The sequence below is a fragment of the Lonchura striata genome, chromosome 1, assembly GCF_046129695.1.
Source record: "Lonchura striata isolate bLonStr1 chromosome 1, bLonStr1.mat, whole genome shotgun sequence".
NCBI lineage: Eukaryota > Metazoa > Chordata > Aves > Passeriformes > Estrildidae > Lonchura > Lonchura striata.
The window spans coordinates 102803048-102823814 of record NC_134603.1 but is presented as its reverse complement, the minus strand read 5'-3'; the positions used below and the strand labels follow the sequence as shown (position 1 = coordinate 102823814).

The following is a 20767-nucleotide window of genomic DNA, read 5'->3' as shown; positions in this document are numbered from 1 at the left end:
AGGAGGTTACATCTGCTAAAACAGCCACATGGGGAAAAAAAAAGGAAGGGTGAAAGGACAGACTGCTTAGGGTTTTGTTATCTTTCAACAAGAAACTGGCATTTCAAACTTGTGTGGTGCAGCCTGGTTATCATTTGCTCAGACCAGCACATGACATGAGTTTGTTACAAGCCTGTTAGCTGTTTTCTAATAACAGACTGAGCTGCATCACTGCTCAGTGGGAAATTAAAAGTGCCTGATAGGAATAGATGGAAAGGGAGGGTGGAGTGAGGTAGGTGACATGTAGAAAGCTTTTGGAGCGTTAAGCTTAGAGTTTTATAAATGAGGAGGTTTGTCCTAAGTTTGGCATCTGTCTTCCCCCTTCTATTTGCCTGTGCTTCACAGTATTTGTTTCTTTGCATTTCTTTGTATGTGCATACTTGCCTCTTGTAACTGGGAGGAGTAATACTGCAAACTTACTGAGTAAGAATCAGATACCTTGAAAGGTAATGAGACACAAAGTGTGAGAAGACACCAAAACTAAACTCAAAAATAAATGCTTCTTTGAAGAAACCATAAGGGGCATTTTCACATTTCTTTTATGTGGTCCTCTCCCAGCATATTTATAAGGCTGTGAACTACAGCCACTACTTTCCTGTGTGGTTTTCTTTACTGATGCATCATTACTGTTTCAGAACTTGTGTTTTCCAAAATAAAGAAGTACATGTCCGAGAATTCCCAGAAATTGCCTTTCTTATTGAGGCAACGTTAGTCTCATTTTAGGAATTGCAGCTTCATTATTGTAACAATTCAAATCTTGTTTCCTAGATTTGCTCAGTAAAAGAACGGCATGCCAGTGAAATGCGTGACCTCCCAAACCGCTACGTGGAAATAGGTATGGTAGTATGAATTCACTCCTTTCCAAAAAGCTTTAAAAGTCTTCTACATTCTAGCCAGAGCAAAACTGTTACATTTTGAAGGCAACACGTAGTTGTAACATAAATGTCTCCTCATTTTTAGTTGCTGAGGTTGTCATAATGCCCTCTTGCCTAGGTGTTAGGGTTTTTTTCTGGAGAACCTTAAGTTCTGTGATCATCTAATATCAGAGATACTTGTGTGAACAGTGGATGCCTTAACTTTCCCTTCATACAGATTCCTTTAGAGAACTTGAGTTTTAATCTTGGTTAAATGATTGATGGTCACTGTAGCAGTAAAGAGAAAATAGATACTACTTTATTTGATTATATGTTGTTTGACTACACTACTCATAACATTTTTCTCTTCTTTGTTCCCCCATAAAAATCTCTGGTGTAGTGGTAGGAAATTGATTTTAATTTATTTTTGTTTTCTTTCTTGGTTTCTGAATTCTATATTTTCATTTGCTTTCTTATTTTTCTAGCTAATCTGATGTGAATAAATTTTTATCATTACTGATTATTGGAAAAGTTCTTTACAAAGTAAAGTGGAATTCAAAGAAAATTTGGAAGGGAAGTGGGGATGTAAACAAAAAGTCACATCTGTCCCTAAAAGTGTGTGCTGGGGAAAAGAAGTATCTAGGAACAGATAGTGCTGGGAAGATAAACAGGCCCTCTGATTCTGCAGACCAGAGTGGACACCTGTTTGCAGGCTTTGATGAGATTGTAGATAAGGTGCTCAAGCAAGATCCTGAATCATGTCAGTTTGGAATGGTGTATGGCATACGTGTGTGTATGCTCTGTTTTCTGATTTCAGGAAATGACTGTTCTAAAATAGCTTCTGAAAATCAGCTAGGAGACTTGTTAAGCTCTGCAGGGAGTCTGAATACTGAGAGATTGGTGATGTGCCTGAGAATTAACTGAGACCTGAAAGCTATTTGTTGTTTAGGATCTCATAATGCAAACAGACTATTTAACTGCAGAATTCTAGGATATTTGCAATAATTTTATCAAAGAAAAGTTTGGTCATGAGTTTTAGCCTCAGATCTTCTATAATATTTTCTGTACCTGTAAGTAGCTTTTAGAAAATAACTAAATGGGTTTGGTCACATACTGACAAGTAAACAGAAGTAACATCTATTTCAGCTGTAATGTGCTTACATGGATGGTGCTACTATTAGGTGACTGTCTATTGAAACTTGATTTAAAAACATAAAAGTTGTCACTGGGCTATTTAGGTGAAGACATACAGGATAAAGATTTACGTGGAAGTAACTTTTTCAACTTAAAATTTCTGGCCTGCAGTTTTCTCTGTAGTCTAGAGGACTGGTATTTTATCTCACGTAACCTGTTAATCATGTGCTTGAGATTTTATTTTTGGTTTCAAGTCAAAGCACTGAAATTGCTCTGTTAAATGCCATCCACAGCACTCTAGAACTTGGGAGGATTGGGACGGAAAAGAGAGAGACATTCTTTATTCAAGTCTCAGTATAAATTAATAGTCTTTCATGTAGTCACATTGAAAGTCTTCCTGACTGCAGTATGTCATGCCATAACATCTATTTCGATTTTATTTCATCATTACTTTTCAAAGGTATAGCTGGAAAGTCTGATCTTATATCACGCCTGCAACCAGTATAGTATTTTTTGCAAGACCACTAATATCCAAAGTAGATGCATAAGTTGATATACTTGCATAAAGTAAAAAATTTATACAAGGCAAGCATATAATCCTTCAATGCAAGGACAATTGAATATCCTTCAGCTATTTTGACTTACAAGATTTTGTCAACAGACTTAGGAAAAGCAAAACCCTTAACAAAGTATTACTTTAGTCATATTTAGTGGTGTGGGTTTTTTTTACTTTTTTTCTCCCTGCTTTTACAATTTTTCATCTGGAAAGAAAACTATGAAGTGGAGCAGGAAACTTCATAGTTGCTTCTTTGGTTATCAGGGTAATACAAATGGAGTCTCTGATAAAACAGTATCCTGTCATGTGTCAACAGTTTCAGGTTTATGCTGTTTCAAAGCCATTCTGAGGGCCTCTGAGTCCATGGTGGTATCATAGAAAACTGTGATGGTATTAGTAGATAATAAATGTTTCTTCAGTACTTTGCAGTCCAGTAAGTAAGCAAACAGTATTTCCTGCATTGCAATTTAGGTGCATAGGCTCCTCTTTAACAAAGTACCTCCTCATCTTCTGTTTCTGTTCAAGAATTAGCTATATTTACTCTAAGGTGGGAAATAATTACAGTATCTGCTGTGATGCTAAACCCCACAATGTGTGAAAGTTACACCACTGAACTGTTCTAGCTGTTTTATCTTAAAGAAGATAATGCTGTGATTATCTGTAAGAAAAAATAGATTAATTATACAGGTCTCATGCACTGAGATCCATGTGGCATTGCTAATTTAATTTCCATCTTTCAGTATATTAGTGGTGCTTTTCTTGAGTAATCTTGCTATTGTATTTGCTACAGTTCATTACCTCTGTGAGTCTTCATTCACTGTCAAAGATAAACACCAAGTGAGTGTTTCTATTTAGGTTTAAACGTATGTTAGCTGAGCAGATCCTATCAGTTTAGCTCTGTCAGCAACTGCTGTGAAGTAGTGTATTGATTAGAAAGTATTGGTATTGAATTACAGGCTTAACGTGGACTAAATGCCATTGTGATCCTTCTTAGAGAGTGCTTGACCTCTATGCTCACTCCTGAAGCATGCACAAAAGCTGTAATGCTACACAGCTTCTGGTCTGAACAGGAAACCCTTCCTCAACTGGAACCCATGAGAAGGCTCCTTGTTAAATAAATAACTAATTAGCCTTTCCAGTTAATATAATGCCTTTTCAAAGGAAAATAGGTAATCTAGTCTTCCTTAGACTTGTCAGGATTTTATATACTTTTATGGAGAAGTACTTTATCTCTGCCTCAGTTACTCAGGTTGTTAATGATAGCAGAAAATAGAGATTAACACCAGAAGTACGTAAAAGACTTCAAGCTGATTTGACAATGTATATGCAATTTATTTTTGTCTAAATTTTATCTGAGGAATTTCAGCCTAATTTCAGGTACTAGTCAGGCAGAATGTCTCTTGTATAGTTGTTTCCCTTTGCATTCTACCAAATTTCCCACAAAGCGGATTTCTGGTTTAAAAAGTACATGTTTCAAGGCAATGCTTGTAACAACACATCTGTGTGTTTTACAAGGGGATAGCTTCACACCTGCATGACAAGTTAGCATCATGTATTGGGATTGCACATTTCAATCTGAATACATGGTAATATTGATTTTTTTTTTTGTTTGTAAAGTGACATTAGTGGGATCTAATGTACTGACATATTTCTCTTTATGTAGACAGAATGTAAGACTTAATTGATGGATGTGATGATCAGGAAATTTACTTCATAAGGTGATTTATGCAAACATTTCATTGAAGCAAGTCTGCTATACTCTGAGAAGCCAAAATAAAAAAGAAGAAAAAACCCAAACCTAGTTATATAGTTGATTCTACTTAGAATTTTGTTAGTCTGTTTTGTCACAAGCCAAAGCTATAATTTATAAATTGCTTCATAAAATGAGTCAAAATTCTACAAGATTTTGACTTCTTTGTCATCAAACCTTAGAATTTCTAGGCCCCAAAATTTTTCAAGACTGAATATTTTCCCTGTTGGTTAGCAAAGTTTCTTGATTCAATGGAAAAAAAGCGTTTTTCAGAAAATTGGTTTTGTAGCTTAAGTGATACTTATGTGGGGCCTTTTCTTGTCCTCTTGTTGGAACAGAATTCACATACTCTCAGGAAAAGAAAAAAGTTGTGTTTTACATCAAGTGCAACTCTATGCACAAGATAATAGCTAATCAAATCATGCCATTTTGTATTCTGTTTTGGTTTGCATAAATTACCTAGCTCACTAAAAACATCTGCAAAATTTGTATTCATTGTTACAGGTCACAGTGCATCATACCCTTAAGAGTTCTCAAGATGGTATCTCCACCACCAGTGCTTTTAGGTGAAATCAGATGTAAAACCCTCTGACTGTAACCAAAGTTTTACTTTTCAAAATCTGCTGTGGTAAAGCAGGGGCTGCTTTTAGAGGGCTGACTAAACAATATAGACTCCTTTTAGTTTCAGTGTGTCACATACGCATGGATCTTTAAATCCCAGAGAAAGTGGCTTTATACAGTTTAGGTAAATATTGTAGCATATATAGTTTTATTTCTGTATTTTGGTGTATGTCATACATTTCATTTAATGAGCAGCAAAAAAGATTTACAGGTTTCTTAATTTTACTTCCAGGTAATTTATTTGACATCTATACATAGATGCTGAACATGGAGTAGATCCACTGTCAGTCAGCCTGTCTTCTGTCTTCTCTTATGAGAGGCATAAACATGTATGACACATGGCCATACCTCAGTCATTTCAATTTACTTCAATTCTACATTTGTTTTAATTATTTTGGATCCTTTTCAAAATAACAGCATTTCTGCATTGCCTTTATGTTGGATTTCTTTTCCTCCTTGATCACAACACAGTGTCCAGAGAGTAAGTCAATTTAACCTATTATTGTTCTGTGCTGCTGTAACTTCCATCTTCTTTTTTCAGTAAGACTTTTTTGATTAGCAGCATCAAAGGTTTTTGTCAGGTCAAGAAGCACTGTCTATGCCAGTTATTCTTTGTTCAAGGCTGTAGCTGCAGAGCTAGAGCATTGTGTTTCAACAACACTTCTTGAGAAAGATGAGCTAAGAGAAAGCTGATAGTGAAACCAAGGAAACTATTCTACTCAAAAACAAAACTTGAAGTGGCAATTTTTACTTGTTTGTTTATTTGTGTTTCACAGATTAGTACTTCTGCTTGATCTTAAATGCATCATTACATTGGGCATTACAAGCATTTTCAGAGGTAATGAACTGTAGCAAATACAATAGCAAGATTACTCAAGAAAAGCACCACTAATATACTGAAAAAAGGGACTTAAAGTATAAGACAAAGAAACACACATGGATTTTAAACCTGTTTCTATAATCATTATAAATGATAATTCACCTTGCTGTTTTCCTCTTCAAATACAAACCACAGTATTTTACATGCCTTTGAGAGCCTTCTCTTGGCCCTTCTATAAAGCTGAATTTAAAGTTTCTTTGATAGCATTATGGATTTCACTTTGTTTTTTATTTTCCATGTTTCTTCTCCTGCCTTCCATATTATTTTTAAATGCTAAATACTAAATTTTTAACTGAGAATACGGTCGGTATGTAGTTAGTTTTGAACTGATTGTTTAAAATCATCACTGAGAGCAACATGTGACACAAAGTAATCTCATCAGCCTTGTAGGCTAGAAAAATATAATTATGTACATGGCTACACATGTGAACCTCTTCTCTGTGAGTGGATTGAGTGCTCTACCCTTGTGCTGTAGTGTGGTCCTTCAGTGATGCCAAAGTGTCAGCAGTCATTGAAGGAAAAACAGTGCTTGGTTATTCGTTGAGAGACAGGTGTCATATATATACTGTTTCATTGTATTTTTTCTCCTTGTGTGTGAGGACAATTATTTCTCCTGTTTCTTCTTATCATCTTAGTTAAAGAAAATCAGCTTTATTATTAATGTCATTATGCTGTATTTTCTGTTTACCTCGTTAGTAAATTTTAAGATATATATATTAGTAGTGTATTATGCTAAATAGTAAGGAAGGAAACATTTTGTTTCTTACTTATGCTTAGATTCTCCTAAAACCATGTTTTGGAGAAAATAATGAAGTATCTGATGCTTTTTTAAAGACTTATAGTTACAAGGCCTGCTAATGTAAACACTTGGATGATTCTTGTTTTTTGTCCCCATGAGAGAGTAGCTCACAAAAAGTGGTGCATTGTAAATCCAGCAGAATAAAAACAAAGAGGTGTTTCTATGGCAGAGGTCTCATTTATTAAGTATTTTAGTAAATACAGTTCAGCACTCTATTTTTCTTTCTCATGTAACTATCTCGATTTCAAGACCAATTCCAGAAAATTATATTTTCAGTTTTATGAACTAGATACTATGAACTGTTTTCTTTGTAATGAGTGTATCTGTAAATTATTCTATGATGTTTAATGCAATGATAAATAAATAATAACCTTTGTGTTTTCCTGTATACCAATAGATGCAGCAGGTGTGATTCTCTTATGGCCACATGAACATGCTGTGAATATGCAAACCAATGAAGTTTTTTGCTTGTTTTATTGAGTTTGATTTTTGTTTTGCTTCCTTTTTCAATGTGATTACTGAAAACCAGACTGCACCTTCATTTCAGATGTTTCATCTGTAACATATCCTGGAGCACAAAGATTTCCTTTTGCAAGCTTTAATGTAATTTAATCTGTTAAATATAAATCTTAGTTTGATCCAACTGGGAAATCTCTGGGTTTGTTATATGTGTTGAGTCTTCAGTTCTCTGAAGTGGTGCTATATGCTGTTGATTGTCTCTGAAAATCAGTAAGTTTTTCTTAGTTAGCAGTTCACAAACATACATGTTTTTAAGTCTGTTTTTCTTTCCTGTATTTCAGTTTTCCAATTTGACACCGAATTCTACGTCAGTGGACTTGCGCCTCTCTGTGACCAGCTTGTTATACTTTCATATGTAAAGGAGATCTCCGAAAAAACGGTAGTTTCTTTAATCTCAGAGTTTCTTCACAACATTAATTTGGCCTGTGAGTTGGGCCTTAAACTAGTCATATAAATATGATTACCTGAGAAAAATTTGTAGTCTGCTGGTAGTAGACAGGGCTTGAAATGTCTCTGATCCATAAAACAATGTCAGTGGAGGTAATGTTGACTAATGTCAAAGGGACATTAGTCAACATGTTGGCTAAAGGGAAGATCAATGTGCTTCTCTTTCAGGAATTATGTCTGGGTTCCTTTCTTCCTTGCAGAATGCAGAGAAAGTCTCTAGCTAGTCCTTCTTGCTCCTTTTTCCTTCCTTTCTCCCCCCCACCACCCCTCTTCTCTTTTCTTCTCTCCTTTTCTCTTTCTTCCTGATGTTTCTGCACCAGAAGAAATAAAGAATCTTGTTTGACCATAAGAGGAGCTTGCTGACACTGCATCTCAAAAGAAATGAGAATACTTGATCAACTCAAGCATAAGAGTGACTGTGGGGTGGAATAAATGATTGTGAGCAAGTGGTGTCATTGTCTCCCATTCTTCTAAGATCTTTAGTTGTGTACACCCAGATCCATGTGTGAAGAGGTAGAAATTAGAATTCATGTCAGCCATTTATACTGTGCATGGACAAGTGCTGTGTCTGTCTCCGACATTGATTTCATATTGCCAAATAAAGGCAACACAGTGAAGGAAATCCTTGAAGCTGCAGTGTGAGGATGGCAGATGCCCTTGATCATCTCTTTGATAAGCATGTCTGCGTTAGACAATCATCACCATAGTAACCTTAAGAAACTGGGTGCGCAAGTTGCTAGGCAATGAAATGCTCTAGGTTCAAACAAATGCACAAGCCTTCTGAAATCAGTGGGGTTAGCTTCTAGTTCTACTTCAGGTTGTCAGATTATTATTTCTTTATTTATATAAAGGATAAAAATAATGTCAGAACAATGTTTCCTAAAAGAGACAGCACAGTGTGGGAGAGTCAGTGCAAGACAAGAAAGCAGACAAATGGGATAAGGAAGGGGGAGGAAGAGGTGGGTTGAAATGCAAGGAAGCAAGGAAATTGGGATGCCACTGTTAATGAAGAAGTAGTGCAGGAAAGGAGCTAGTGTAAATGAGGTAGTGACTGCTAAATGTTAAAGTCATTTTAATTGCTTTAGGAAAGAAAGATAAAAAGGGAATTTCAGGTGATATAATGGTAATTGAACATAGGAAAAAGTTTATCTCATGTATTTGCCTTTAATTAGCCTTTTAAACAAACTCCAAATGCTGGACTTCACTAACCTCTCAGTTCTCTGGGTAGCTGTAGAAGGAACAGAAGTACAATTGTCCCTGATGGTGTCCTGTTGTGATGGGAATTCCTTTGTTAGTGTCTTACTTCACTTGTCTTGTTAGAGTGGAGCCCAAACTGCCAGAACTTGCAGCAGAATTGCTGCTCACTACAAAAATGTCCTTTAGTTGCAAGGCAAACTTGTCTTCCTACACTTGATTTCACAGCTTGCAATTTACAGCTTCTTACTTATTACAAATTAGATCACAATTGAACTTGCTTTGAAAGTTGTTTTTGTTTAGGTATATTTTTCCTGGAACTGTTAAACTGAGAAAAGACCCAAGTGCTGCTACTAATGGGTGGGTTAGAGCTGTTTAAATCCACTTTTTATATGTTCTTGGTCTTTTATTCTATATCTTGCTATAATTCACAGCCTGAAGTAGAAAATATAGGATTATCTTGGACCTTGACTTAATTAAAAATGCAGTTAGTTGAAGACAGCAGTTTCACTTAGAAAGTGAAAATCCATTATGTCATCTTAACATAACCACCTACATTGCACTTGAAAGTTCATTTTACTCTAAGTTCATCAGAACTTAGCAAAGTTTTTGTATTATTCCCAGATTAATTTTTCCCTGCTGCTGCTGGCTGCCTAAAATAAAACATCAGCTTAAAAAAAAAATATTTTAATACCAGAATACCTGACTCAATAGAGCTCTGTCCTTCAGGGCATGAGCCCTGCTGGGTATGGGTTCTAAATTGTTGTGTTGCTTATTGAATGAAGCAATTGATAGTCATCTGTGGTAGCCCTGAAAAAGTAGTAAGCAAACTCAGGGTAGTATTGGACCTCCTCCTTCAGACTGATTTTCTTCAAGGAAAGCTAAGAGTAACGTGGAGTAACTTTCCTTTGAGTTCCAGATGCAATTACTCTGTGCAGCACAGCTTTGCAACTTGCATGATTTGCAGCTGAGTAGCCAGTGCAAAGTACTGGCTTTGTGAATATTTGCAGCTGTTGAATTTTAGCCTTGTTTATAGATGACCAGCAGTTGGTATAACGAAGGCAAATCATGTAGGAAGTGACTAAGGTGTTGTTTTTCTAGGAAGTGGAGTGTTGTGCAAGGCCTAGACTTGATATTGTACAACCCCTGCCTGAGTCCTGTGAAGAGATCTCTTCTGATGCACTAACAGTACGAGGATTTCAGGAAAATGAATGTCGTGATTATCACTTAGGTAGGTGTTCTGAATATTGTTGTGTTTTGTTTTCATACCTTGCTTTAAAACAGATTTGGGTGTACTTAGCCTCCTTTTTCATTTTTATGTCATTTTTTTGTCATCTCTATGAATAGTTGTAACTGCTTTTTGACACTGAAGGGCAAAGTGGAAATCCACAAGAACCAGTCGTATGAAAGAAAACAAATGTGTGTATTTAAACATAATGATTTTTAATGCTATCTATTAGGTCAGACCTACTGGAGAAGGCAGAAGTATATACACCTTGTGTAATGTGCAGTATTGTTGAAGGCCATATTTTTGAAGGAGATTTATTTAACATATGATCCATAGGAACTCTTTTTATACAAAGGGCTTCAGGAATAATGAAATTTGTGGCACAGTGTCTGGAAAAGCTGCTTTAGAGGGAAAGATTGAATAAGTATCATTTCAACATTAAGGTGTACATGGCCCCTTAAAAGGGGCCCACTGATATTTAGCTTCCCTGTACTGACAAAGCTGCCAGTTATATTACAGACCTCAAATGGTAAAATTAAATTAATAGGAACTGGATTTTGGGAAGCTCCACCTAGAGGATAGGTGTATATAACAGGAAAGGACATGAAGCCCTGGCACAATATATGCCATCTTTTAAACATGGGATAGTTTTCTGATCTATATGTTGTAGCTCAGAACAATGCATGGCAAAGCTGATGGAGAATTCCTTGGTGAAGATTATGTAGCCTGTGTTATACAGAAGCATTTCTTCTGGCTTTTAAAATACATTAATCTGAATTTTAAGTATCTCCTCTGGCAGCATGCTTCAAATCATGGGCTTGGCAAACCTCTTTGTGTACATCTATGCCCTTAAGCCACTAGAAATATAGTGTATCTCCTCCTGACCTCAAAAACATCGATGCTGCTATCAGTAGAATAGAGGTTTCTTTTTACACCTTCCAAAGCAAAACAGCTGTACTTTTATGCTTTAGGTATATTCTAGTTTACCTGAAAAATCCAAATGTTTTGTATGGTTTTAAAACAAGCATTATTTTGTGAATTGCTTATCATTTCAGGAGTGTATTTGTACATGTTTATAGAAACTGATCTGGACAGTGAGTGGTTTTCTATTCTGTACCTACAAAGTATTCATGTTTCTTCATGTTGTGTCCAAATGATAACTATTCAGAGGAGTCATCTTCTGCATTTGATTTGACCTTTTTGTACTTTTTCTTTGAGCTTACTCAAAAATAAAGGCTTATGGTGTAAGAAAATGCATTATACATATAGCCTTAACTTGCAGCATTGTAAATGCATTGCTGTAATGATGTACTGTGTCCCCAGGGGTTATGGCATCTATCATTTATGCTTTTGATGGCCTTGACCTTGATGGGAAGGATAAGTTTATTGCAGGCTGTGTAGTGTAATGTCTTCTAAAAGTATAATAATGGGTTCTAAACCATCATAAAGTTTACACATAGTGGATGAATCAGAATTTGCAATAAGTCGTAGTGGTTTTTTGAAATATATTTTGCCATTTAAACCAGTTTTAATTTATTGGAAAATACAGCATCCAAACTAGTGTGTCCTGCAGGAGTGGCCTTGCTGTTTTCCTTGCATCTCCTCTTTGTAAATTCCCCTCAAGGGTATGCTAAAAGGCAGAACTTAAAGAAAATATAATAATAATAAAACTGTGTATGCATTTGCAGAGTATTCGGAGGGTGAATCACTTTTTTATATCATCAGCCCAAGAGATGTGGTTGTGGCCAAAGAGCGGGACCAAGATGACCACATTGACTGGCTTCTTGAAAAGAAGAAATACGAAGTAATTTTTACATCATTCTTTCCTTCAGACTTTCCTTCTTTGGAAATTGGAGTAGGATGATGGACTTTGCTAGGTCATTTGGATTGGACCATTTCTGTTCCTACAGTCATAGACTAAATGCTTGTAAAGGATGGGAGTTAACTATACATTAGTCCATCTCTTACAGTTAGTCTTACTATTGAAACAGCTAATCAGAATTTCACCAAGTGACGTAGCTGAATTAGATGCTGAAAATACTGCTCTCATCATCAGTTATGAAATGTGTTAGCTGACACTGAAAATTATTAAAGGTGGGTTTTGTCTTTAGAACAGCAGAAGAGTTAACTAATGAGCTGTGCTTTTAAAAGTAAAATACTATGGGCTTAAACTGTAGCTGCACATGCTGAAAGTATTGTTGCTCACAATAAAGCTGATCACAATAAAGCTTGGTTGTATAAATATTGGTGTTTGAGTACGCATATCTACATATCTAAAACAGTAAGTTCTTTCATACCATATGAACATGCACACAGTGGTCTGAAATCTAATATCCTGCATTTATTGACTTAGAACATTTGTTATGATGTATAAAGTTAACTTGCAAATTCTAATTTGTTTGTTTTATGCCCATTATAAGAAAAAAAATGTAGAAAATCCATTCAGCATGTATTGCTTTTGCTAATATAATCATGCAGATTTGTTTAAATCCTTGTGGATGCTTTTGCATTGGAATAGCAAACTTGGATGATGAGTGCAGTTTTGCAATATATGTAAATCACAGCATTTGGTCCCTGAAGACACCAGTAATTTGAAAGTGACAGCTGTGTGTGCCTTTATGAAAGCCGTTCAAGTTAGCAGACAGGCCTGTTATGATGTATCTTAAAGGTTTCATTTTTATTTGTAAAAGTGCCAGCTTTTTTCCTATACATTCAAAAAAAAAAGAAATAGAAGAAGTAGAAGAACAGCAAATGATGCTTAAATGTAAATAATTCTGACTGAAGAAGACATTTGGGCTGGGGAACTGGGAGGTAGCCTTCCCCCATTCACCCCTTTTTCCTGTTGATTTTTTTCACAGGTTTTGGTAGTAAAGTGGTCTCTTTTGAAAACGATCAAATGTGATTGCATTGTGTGTTTTGTTGTGATTTGATCTTAATATAATAATGTGGAGTGAACCCAGATGGAAACAAGAGTAGTTTGCTCTTTGGTTGACTGCTTTTGTTTGAGTATGAATTCAAAGCTGTTCATCCAACTATAGCATTAAAAATTTTAGTGCTTCCAACACCCTAACTCTGAAAAACAGTTGATTTATGCAGTTCTAGAGCTTGCTGTATTGAAAGTTTGTGTGTTTGACTGGTATCTCTGTTTTCTCCTTTTTGAATACAGGAAGCTTTGATGGCAGCTGAGATCAGTCAGAAAACCATAAAAAAGCACAAGATTTTGGTAAGACTCAAAACTTATATTCAAAATAAAATATCTTCTTTCTTTTAGAATGGTGTAAGGTACAACAATATAGTCCCTGTTTTTTATAACACCATGCATAACTGTTAGGTATACTCCAACTGGCATCCAATGTCTTGGTTTCAGCTGCAGAACAGGTGTGTTAGTCCATGCAACATGAAAGGGTCTGCATTTTATGAAGGTGCTATTGGCATTGAAAGAAAGATAATTCCATTTCTCTGACTCTGATGTGGGTTTTTGTTTGGTTTTACTTTTGTATTACATTTACTGTTGTTTGAAGTAACATGCAGTATTTCACTATTAGAGATTGCAGGCAGGAGTGACAAATTTCTCTTTAACTTATACCTCGTACATGTGACAGGACTTTGTGAAAAGTTCAGGAGACGCCCCTTTTCTCATATATAGTTATTTCCCATTTTTATAGTCCCTTTCACAGAGCAACAAAGGGTATCAATGTTTAAAAGAAAAGTGGGAATGGTGTCATAGACACAAAAGTGTCATTATTTTTAGCTTTTGTTTGTTTGCTTTGGTTTAAATTCACTAATACTGATGCTGCTTTAAATTGAAATCTGTACAAAGTGTTCAAGATGTGTTTAATTTTTTGGCCAGAATACTGGTGCTATAAGCACAGTGCATATCAGTATGTCTTAAAAACTTTTATTCTTGTGTAGTCCAGAAGTTGAATCAAGATTTAAATGGCATGCAATTACCTATCACAGAGTTTGCATTTAACAAAGCTGTGACCCTTGCAAAAGATGTAAAGAATTGTTAAAGGGGGTCCTGGCAATGCATTAGGAGGAAAAAAAGAAACCCAAGCAGACAAACACCAAACTAAATTTAAAAACCCCACAGCTTTTCTTTTGCTTTGCAGAAATTTGCTATACAATAAATTATTAAATTCAGTGAAATACAAGCAGTTTTTGAGAGCCTGGTCTCTAAAGCAGAAGCCAACAGAATGTGTTGTGGAAACAAAATGTTGACATCAAGCTCTAAGTGAGGATTAGTGGTGAAACAATTCATGCTCTCACTGCCTAGTGACACCACTCTCAGGATACCTGACAAGTCTGGTAGACTTGGGATTTTTTAGGTGGAAATAATTATCACTGCTCCTCTGCACCTCTTGAGCAGAGCACAGAGATCCTAAACAACCAGATCTACATCTCTTTTCCTTATACATCTCTGCTCACTGGGAAGCTAGTCCACAGGAGAATGAAGATTTCTTTCAGCCTCTTTCTTGAGAATGGTGAAGTTGAAAATATGAAGGTGGTTCCTATAGCGTAATTAAATCCTAAAATCTTGTGTATGTGCATTTTTTTCCTAACTTTGTAGTACATTGACCAGGTGAAGTTGTTGCGTACCCCTGTTCATATTATGCTATATGTGCTATATGGTCAATACTGTCCTTGATATTGATCAAAGAAATGTTATGTCTCAGAAGATGAAAATGTTTCTTTTTTTTTAAGAAACAAGGACTTCTTTTTCATGGTACAGCTTTGTTTTTTTCTTTTTTTTTTCCTTTCTATTAGCAATGTGCTTTTTTTAGTGATGTGATTCTTAAGTTATATAATGAGTACACTGGATTATGTCAAAACGGACATAAGTGTTGAGATTACATTAGGAGGCTTGTGCCAAAATTTTAATATATATTAAATGTATACTAGAAACATTTTACAACTGACCTGTGTGATAAACTTTGAGAAAGGAAATTTGTTATGTAATAACTAATATCTTCCTAAGTTCTCAGTAATTCCTGCACTTTATTGAGCAGCATTAAGATTTATATTCTCAACCAACTTTTTGCCCTCTGCAAACTGTCTTGACAAAGAGCATGTCTTATACAATGACTGCTGGTTTTCTTTTTGAACTAATTCAAGCATAGCAAAATCAGCTATGCATTTCAAACAATCCTTAATAATTAGAGGTGGTAATCTTCTCAGCATCAGTGAGGTCATGAGAATTATTTAAAAGAGCACCTTTAGCTGAGCCTGTGAGCAGCCTATGCAAATATTTTGTAATGACTGTTCTGTGGCCCTGCTTGTAAAGGAGAATCCAGGGATGCACTTAGAGCCTTGAATTTCCAGCTATATGCACTACTGTTGCAGTAGTTCTTGTGGTAGTCAGATAGTTCACTTCCAAACTTTTATAACTGACTCTGTTTTTATTCCCTCTAGGATATTGGCTTAGCCTATATAAATCATCTGGTGGAGAAAGGAGAGTATGACCTGGCTGCTAGGTAACCTAGTATTAAAGATCTTCTTTGCTGGCTGAAGTGTGTCTGTGTGGGGAAAAAGCAAAAATAAATTATTGATTCTGAAGTATTTGCAGATGTTGATTTCCAGTCTGTTCTGGAATTTCTGAAGTTTCAAAATATAGAGGTGCACTGCGGTGCCATATATTTTTTTGCCTGCAGTGCCCTAAAAGTTGCTGTAAATTTTAACTGGAATCGAGGCATATATTTTTAAAAGTAAGCCTTGATTTTTCAAAGTCACACTAGATTTTCAAAACTAAGGTTTTCTTTGGATTCTGATAGCCTCAGGTGTGTCATTGCACATAAGATCATCAGAAAATAATTTGATTTTGCATAGGTATAAACAAAAATGTCAAATACGGGAATCTAAAGTAAGGATTAGAAATTACCCAAGATTTTTGCTTTCGTGTACATGTAAGCATAAGCATATCTTTTTAAGTGTTCAGTTTTTATCAGCTGAGATATAAAGACTTCACTCATAAAGCTGACCAAGAAGGTGGCATCTCTGCCTAGGGTGTGTGGATTTCAACTAGATTGGAAGCTCCCTTCCCATCCAAACCATGCCATACCATGCCATGATTCTATGAAAGCTAATATGGCCCTAAAATTAAGGGTGAATACATAATAAGCAGTTAGTCCTCTTGGATGCAACAAAATTTTAAGGTTTGAAAGGAGGAGAACCTGGCATACTCAAAAAGTTGTGGTTGCCAAAATAAGTCACTTTTATAAGTGTCATGATAAGGAGAAGAAAAAAGGAATCCTTGTAGTAATGCTGTCACATTTGTATTACTTTCTGTACCTACTCATCTCTTTCATTTTCCTTCCAGAAAGTGCCAGAAAATCCTTGGGAAAAACACAGAACTCTGGGAATTTGAAGTTTACAAGTTTAAAGAAATAGGTCAGCTTAAAGTAAGTTAATTTCTGTGTCTGCACGCGAGTAATTTGTATGTTGTACTTACTGTTTGTATTGGCCAAGTATTGTACTGACAAAAGCATCACATTTAATGGTTCTCTTCTGGTATTGCTGCCCCAGATCTCTGTTGGTTTCTAGACATCTGTCTTTCTGATTGATGTATAAATTACTTAAAGCAAGATTGGAGGCATAGTGCTATGTATTTTACTTGTTGGCAGTCTCCAACATGAAAGACCCACCCCAAAGCTTTTACTTGCTAAGATGCTCACAGTTAAATACATCTTTCCCATTTACCTCTCATCCGTTTCCTGCAAGTGCTAAAAATACTACCTCAGGTATTAAGGAAAATAGACTATGTGGGTGCCAGTCATTCTGGCAAATCCAGGTCCATTGCAACAGTTACACAGCTTTTGGTGTCAAAGAATTGCAAAGCAGCAGTGATGACCTATGCTGTATGCTAGAAATGGTGGTGAGAAAGAGGAGCAGTCTGCGCTGCCTGGTGTTTTCCCTTGTCGCAAGCCAGCTGCTACAACAGTACACATTTAATGTGAGAGTCTCAGTTAATAAATTGCACAGGACATAAAGCCTAGTACTGTCACTGCTAAACCAATTGAAAACTTTATGCATGCTCCCTTTGGTAACATGTGTACATTTACTTCTGAATTTTATGTCTTCCTATTCAAACTCAATGAGCCAAAAAGGACATACTATTAAGATCTAACAGCATGCAGTCCCTTGCTGGTTTTGAGCTATTTAATTCTGTTCAAAGACCAAAAGTGTTTCAGCATTAGAATTTCAGAAATGTCTGACTTCGGTTTCAGGGCCACTCCAGTGCAAAAACAGCCTTGCTTTTAGTATGACTTCTTTGTGGTTTGGTGCACTCTTTACTACTTTGGAAGATGAAATCCTATGTTTCTGTTTCTTTATTTCAGTCCAATAAAGGATTTGAATGCAGCTACAGGTGAATTTTTCATACACTGCTTCTTCTTTTGGTTTTATTTTGGTTTTAGCTGCAGTTGTCTGGAAGAGATGTTTGTCTTGTCTCCACTTACATCATCCAGCAGACTGCATTTCCAAACAGTTGGCTGTTTTCAGGCTTTAGAGTATCTCTTTTTTCTTCTTAGAGCCTAGGCCTAGGAACTCTCAGAAATACATGAGATGCAGTCCATTACATTATTCAGCTTCAAGTTGCAGTTCTAGAAAATGCCTGCCTTATTTCACTATTTCAATTGCATATAACTTTTGCCAGATTTCTAAAGATGTCTGAGTACCATAAAGGATGAACTAAATAAAGCCAGATCTGAATGAAGGGGTTCTTGTAATGCTTGGGATCACTTGTGTAGAATTTTTACCTACTTAAGTGACTAGCAGATAATAAACACCATATTGTAACTGGCCTATAATGGCTTTCAGGCCTGATGAGGAGACTATTTGAGATGTGGAAACAGAGTTTATTTCAAAACAGAATTGTGGTGGAAGAATTTGCACAGCTTATAAGTTGTTGCCTGAAATCTGATGTTTCAAATCTAGCATGACTTGCCAATAACTGAGGTGACAGTAAAGTAAAAGCTTGAAATTTCCTTCCTGTGCAGTAGTGATACCCCTGTGTCAAATTCTGTGAGGTGAGTGTTGTTTGTTTGTATGTAATTTTAGGCGTTTTTTGAGTGTTCTATATTAAGCTGTCCTGTTTGGCTACCAAAGGTTGCTTTTTGATATCTTGATGTCTCTCATCTTCAATGAATGTCCTCTATGAAATCTAGTTGGGTCAGTTTCAAGATTCTAGAGCCTTGCAGTGATGTGTTCCTCTCCTGCTCCAGCGGTGGTGGCTTGAGGGAGTTATGTGCTTGTGTTGCCTTTTGCCCAACCCAGAAATGAAACTTGACATAATTTTAGTAAGGAGGTAATATAAAAGAGAATCTTTATGTGAAGGCCTTCAGGAGCAGTTATGGAAAGGTGTCCACAAAAGCCCACCCCTACAGGGATGAGTACATATTTATAGGTTTTAGGAAATAAACATAATTGATAAAAAACACCTATCAGGAGGACAAGTGGTGATGCAATTCTCCCTCAGGTCAAGCCTCTTCTCTGGAGCCACCCCTTCAGCACTAGTTGTACTTTGTCCATGAGAATGTATCTCGAAGAGTTGTTCTCGGCCTTGGTTCCCAGGAAGAACCAAGAGGGCCTTATACTGCTTAGAGCTCTGGAGTTTGTTTTGTCTTTCTGCTTAAGGAAAGGCCATGGAAAAATACTGGGGAAATCTAATCGCTAATACAATAGGTGACAGAATTACAAATATATGTGTGAAGAATGCAGAGAACATAGAAAATAAAGCAAAACCCAAATGGCATCACTTGTGCTCAGGTCACTTCAGTATAAAATCTAATGTCTGAGCTCAAGCAGCTGAGGAAGGTGGGTGGATTCAAAGGAAGGTTTCATACTCTGTGAGTTCTGGCTGTTGTGGCATGAGAAATACGCTCCATTTTGTTTGCTGTGACAGTGATTTTCAGCAAAGATGCAGGATGATCAGCTAGCAGCAGCAGTGCTTTAACCAAAACATTGGATGTAACACATTTGAAAGACTTCACATGATTGTAGTGGGCATAGCAGAGAGTAGCACTATCCTGACAGGCTCTTTCATCTCTTAGATATCCTTTTAATAAATAATTGTTGTTCTGGCTTATTGGTAGGGTGGTTTAGGCTCCCTTATGTCAGTTTTTATATGTGTTTTCTTGTATATACCTCGTCCTTACATTTTTTGATGGAAAGTCTGAAAGCAGATCTTGAAACAAGGGAAGAAAATATTTCTCTGTATAGTATCTCTTTTTTATTTTAAGTCACTTTACCACATAGTTCAAGAATTGGTACAAAACTGCAGCTTAAAAATAAAATAGGAAGTGTTTGTAACATCTAGCATGGGTCACCTTTGTGCCAAGGCTTAAAAATAACTTGGATGCTTCTTACATGCTGAGCATGGTGGTCAAACTGCAGGAGGTGGCTGTGTTTTTTCTTCAAAGCAATGGGACATGGGGCAGGAGACATTTCATTCATAAAGCAGCCTGACTCACGCATAACAAGGAAACTACAACTCTCCAGAGCTTGCTGTGTGGCCAAACTGCAGCCAAGAGTTGCACCAGTCTGTTGGGGGAAGTTGTTGATACAGGAGGTAGCAGGAAGGTAGAAAGTGGGAGTGAACAGCCATTGGAGATTGTCTTCTGCCTTTGAGTCTCCAGTTAATGTCCATCTTGCTTTCCTATGGTCAAAAGAGACTTTTTATGAAGGAGTCAGGAATATGATACCACAGAACAGCCATCAAGACTGTACCCTGAGTTAACTGATAAATCCTGTGACAGCTGGTGGGAGCTGATGTTGGCAGCACTACATTTCAAAAACTGGCCAAGTCTAAACAGCACAGTGAGGGAAGAGGTCTAAAATGTAGTGAGGTGTTTTTTTCTCCTGCTTTGTTCAAGCAACCTCAGTAATAAAATGCTATTGTACCATGTGCCAATAGTGTGCAACAGGCAACATCTCTGAGTGTTTGGAAGAATATTACTGGTGTTGGTCCCTCAGCTACAAACCCTACAATCCCCAGACAGCTGGTACCAGTGGGATTTATTTTGGCAGGTGGAAATAATCTTGGCCTCTAGTTGCATGGAATAGTAGTGCTAATTAGATGCTGTGCTGAAATTCCAGGGTATAAGCTGATTTATTCTGGCAGTTTCTCATCTCTTGCTTGCTGGAATGCAATTCCTTAACACCTTCTATACAGTAAGAGATCACATGCCTTCACCCTTTTCATGGAGAGATATATTTTCAAATTAATTTTCAAGTGGGTATGTAAAAATAGCCCTTCATAGAGTGTGGTGACCCCAAAGTAAGTTATAAATCAAAATTACACATGTATTGTGCTTACGTGATCAGGTTCTCATAGTGGGAGTGCTACAATAGTGGCTTATGTGAGAAGCTGGCACAATGCCAGCCAGCTCCAGGATGGACCTACTGCTGGCCAAGATCAAGCCAATCAGGAATTATAGGAACACCCCTGCAATAACAGATTTAAAAACAAAGAAAAAAAGTTATTGCAAAGTTGTAACTGTGACCAGAGAAGAACTGAGTGATAACATGAGAGAGGAGACAACTCTGCAGGCACCGAGGAGGAGAGGAGGAGGAGGAGGTGCTGCAGGCACCAGAGCTGAGATTCCTCTGCAGGCCATAGTGAAAACCATGAAGCAGCTGTGTCCCTGCAGCCCGTGGAGGACAAAGGGGATGCAGAGATCCTGTGTAGGAGTCCATGCTGGAGCAGATTGTGCCTGAAGGACTGCATCCAATGGAAGAGTGACCCACATT

At 36.8% G+C, this 20767-nt stretch overlaps 1 protein-coding gene across 2 annotated transcripts in view; it reads left to right on the top strand.

Annotated features, from left to right (window-relative positions):
• Positions 1 to 20767, top strand: part of VPS41 (VPS41 subunit of HOPS complex) — a 108026-nt gene that overhangs the window by 65325 nt on the left and 21934 nt on the right. For both annotated transcript variants that reach the window (XM_021546648.2, XM_021546640.2), the window contains exons 10-16: positions 808 to 874; positions 7434 to 7531; positions 9895 to 10024; positions 11710 to 11825; positions 13188 to 13244; positions 15434 to 15495; positions 16338 to 16419. In XM_021546648.2, coding sequence (XP_021402323.1) covers positions 808 to 874; positions 7434 to 7531; positions 9895 to 10024; positions 11710 to 11825; positions 13188 to 13244; positions 15434 to 15495; positions 16338 to 16419 — 612 coding nt within the window. The remainder of the gene's footprint in view (positions 1 to 807; positions 875 to 7433; positions 7532 to 9894; positions 10025 to 11709; positions 11826 to 13187; positions 13245 to 15433; positions 15496 to 16337; positions 16420 to 20767) is intronic.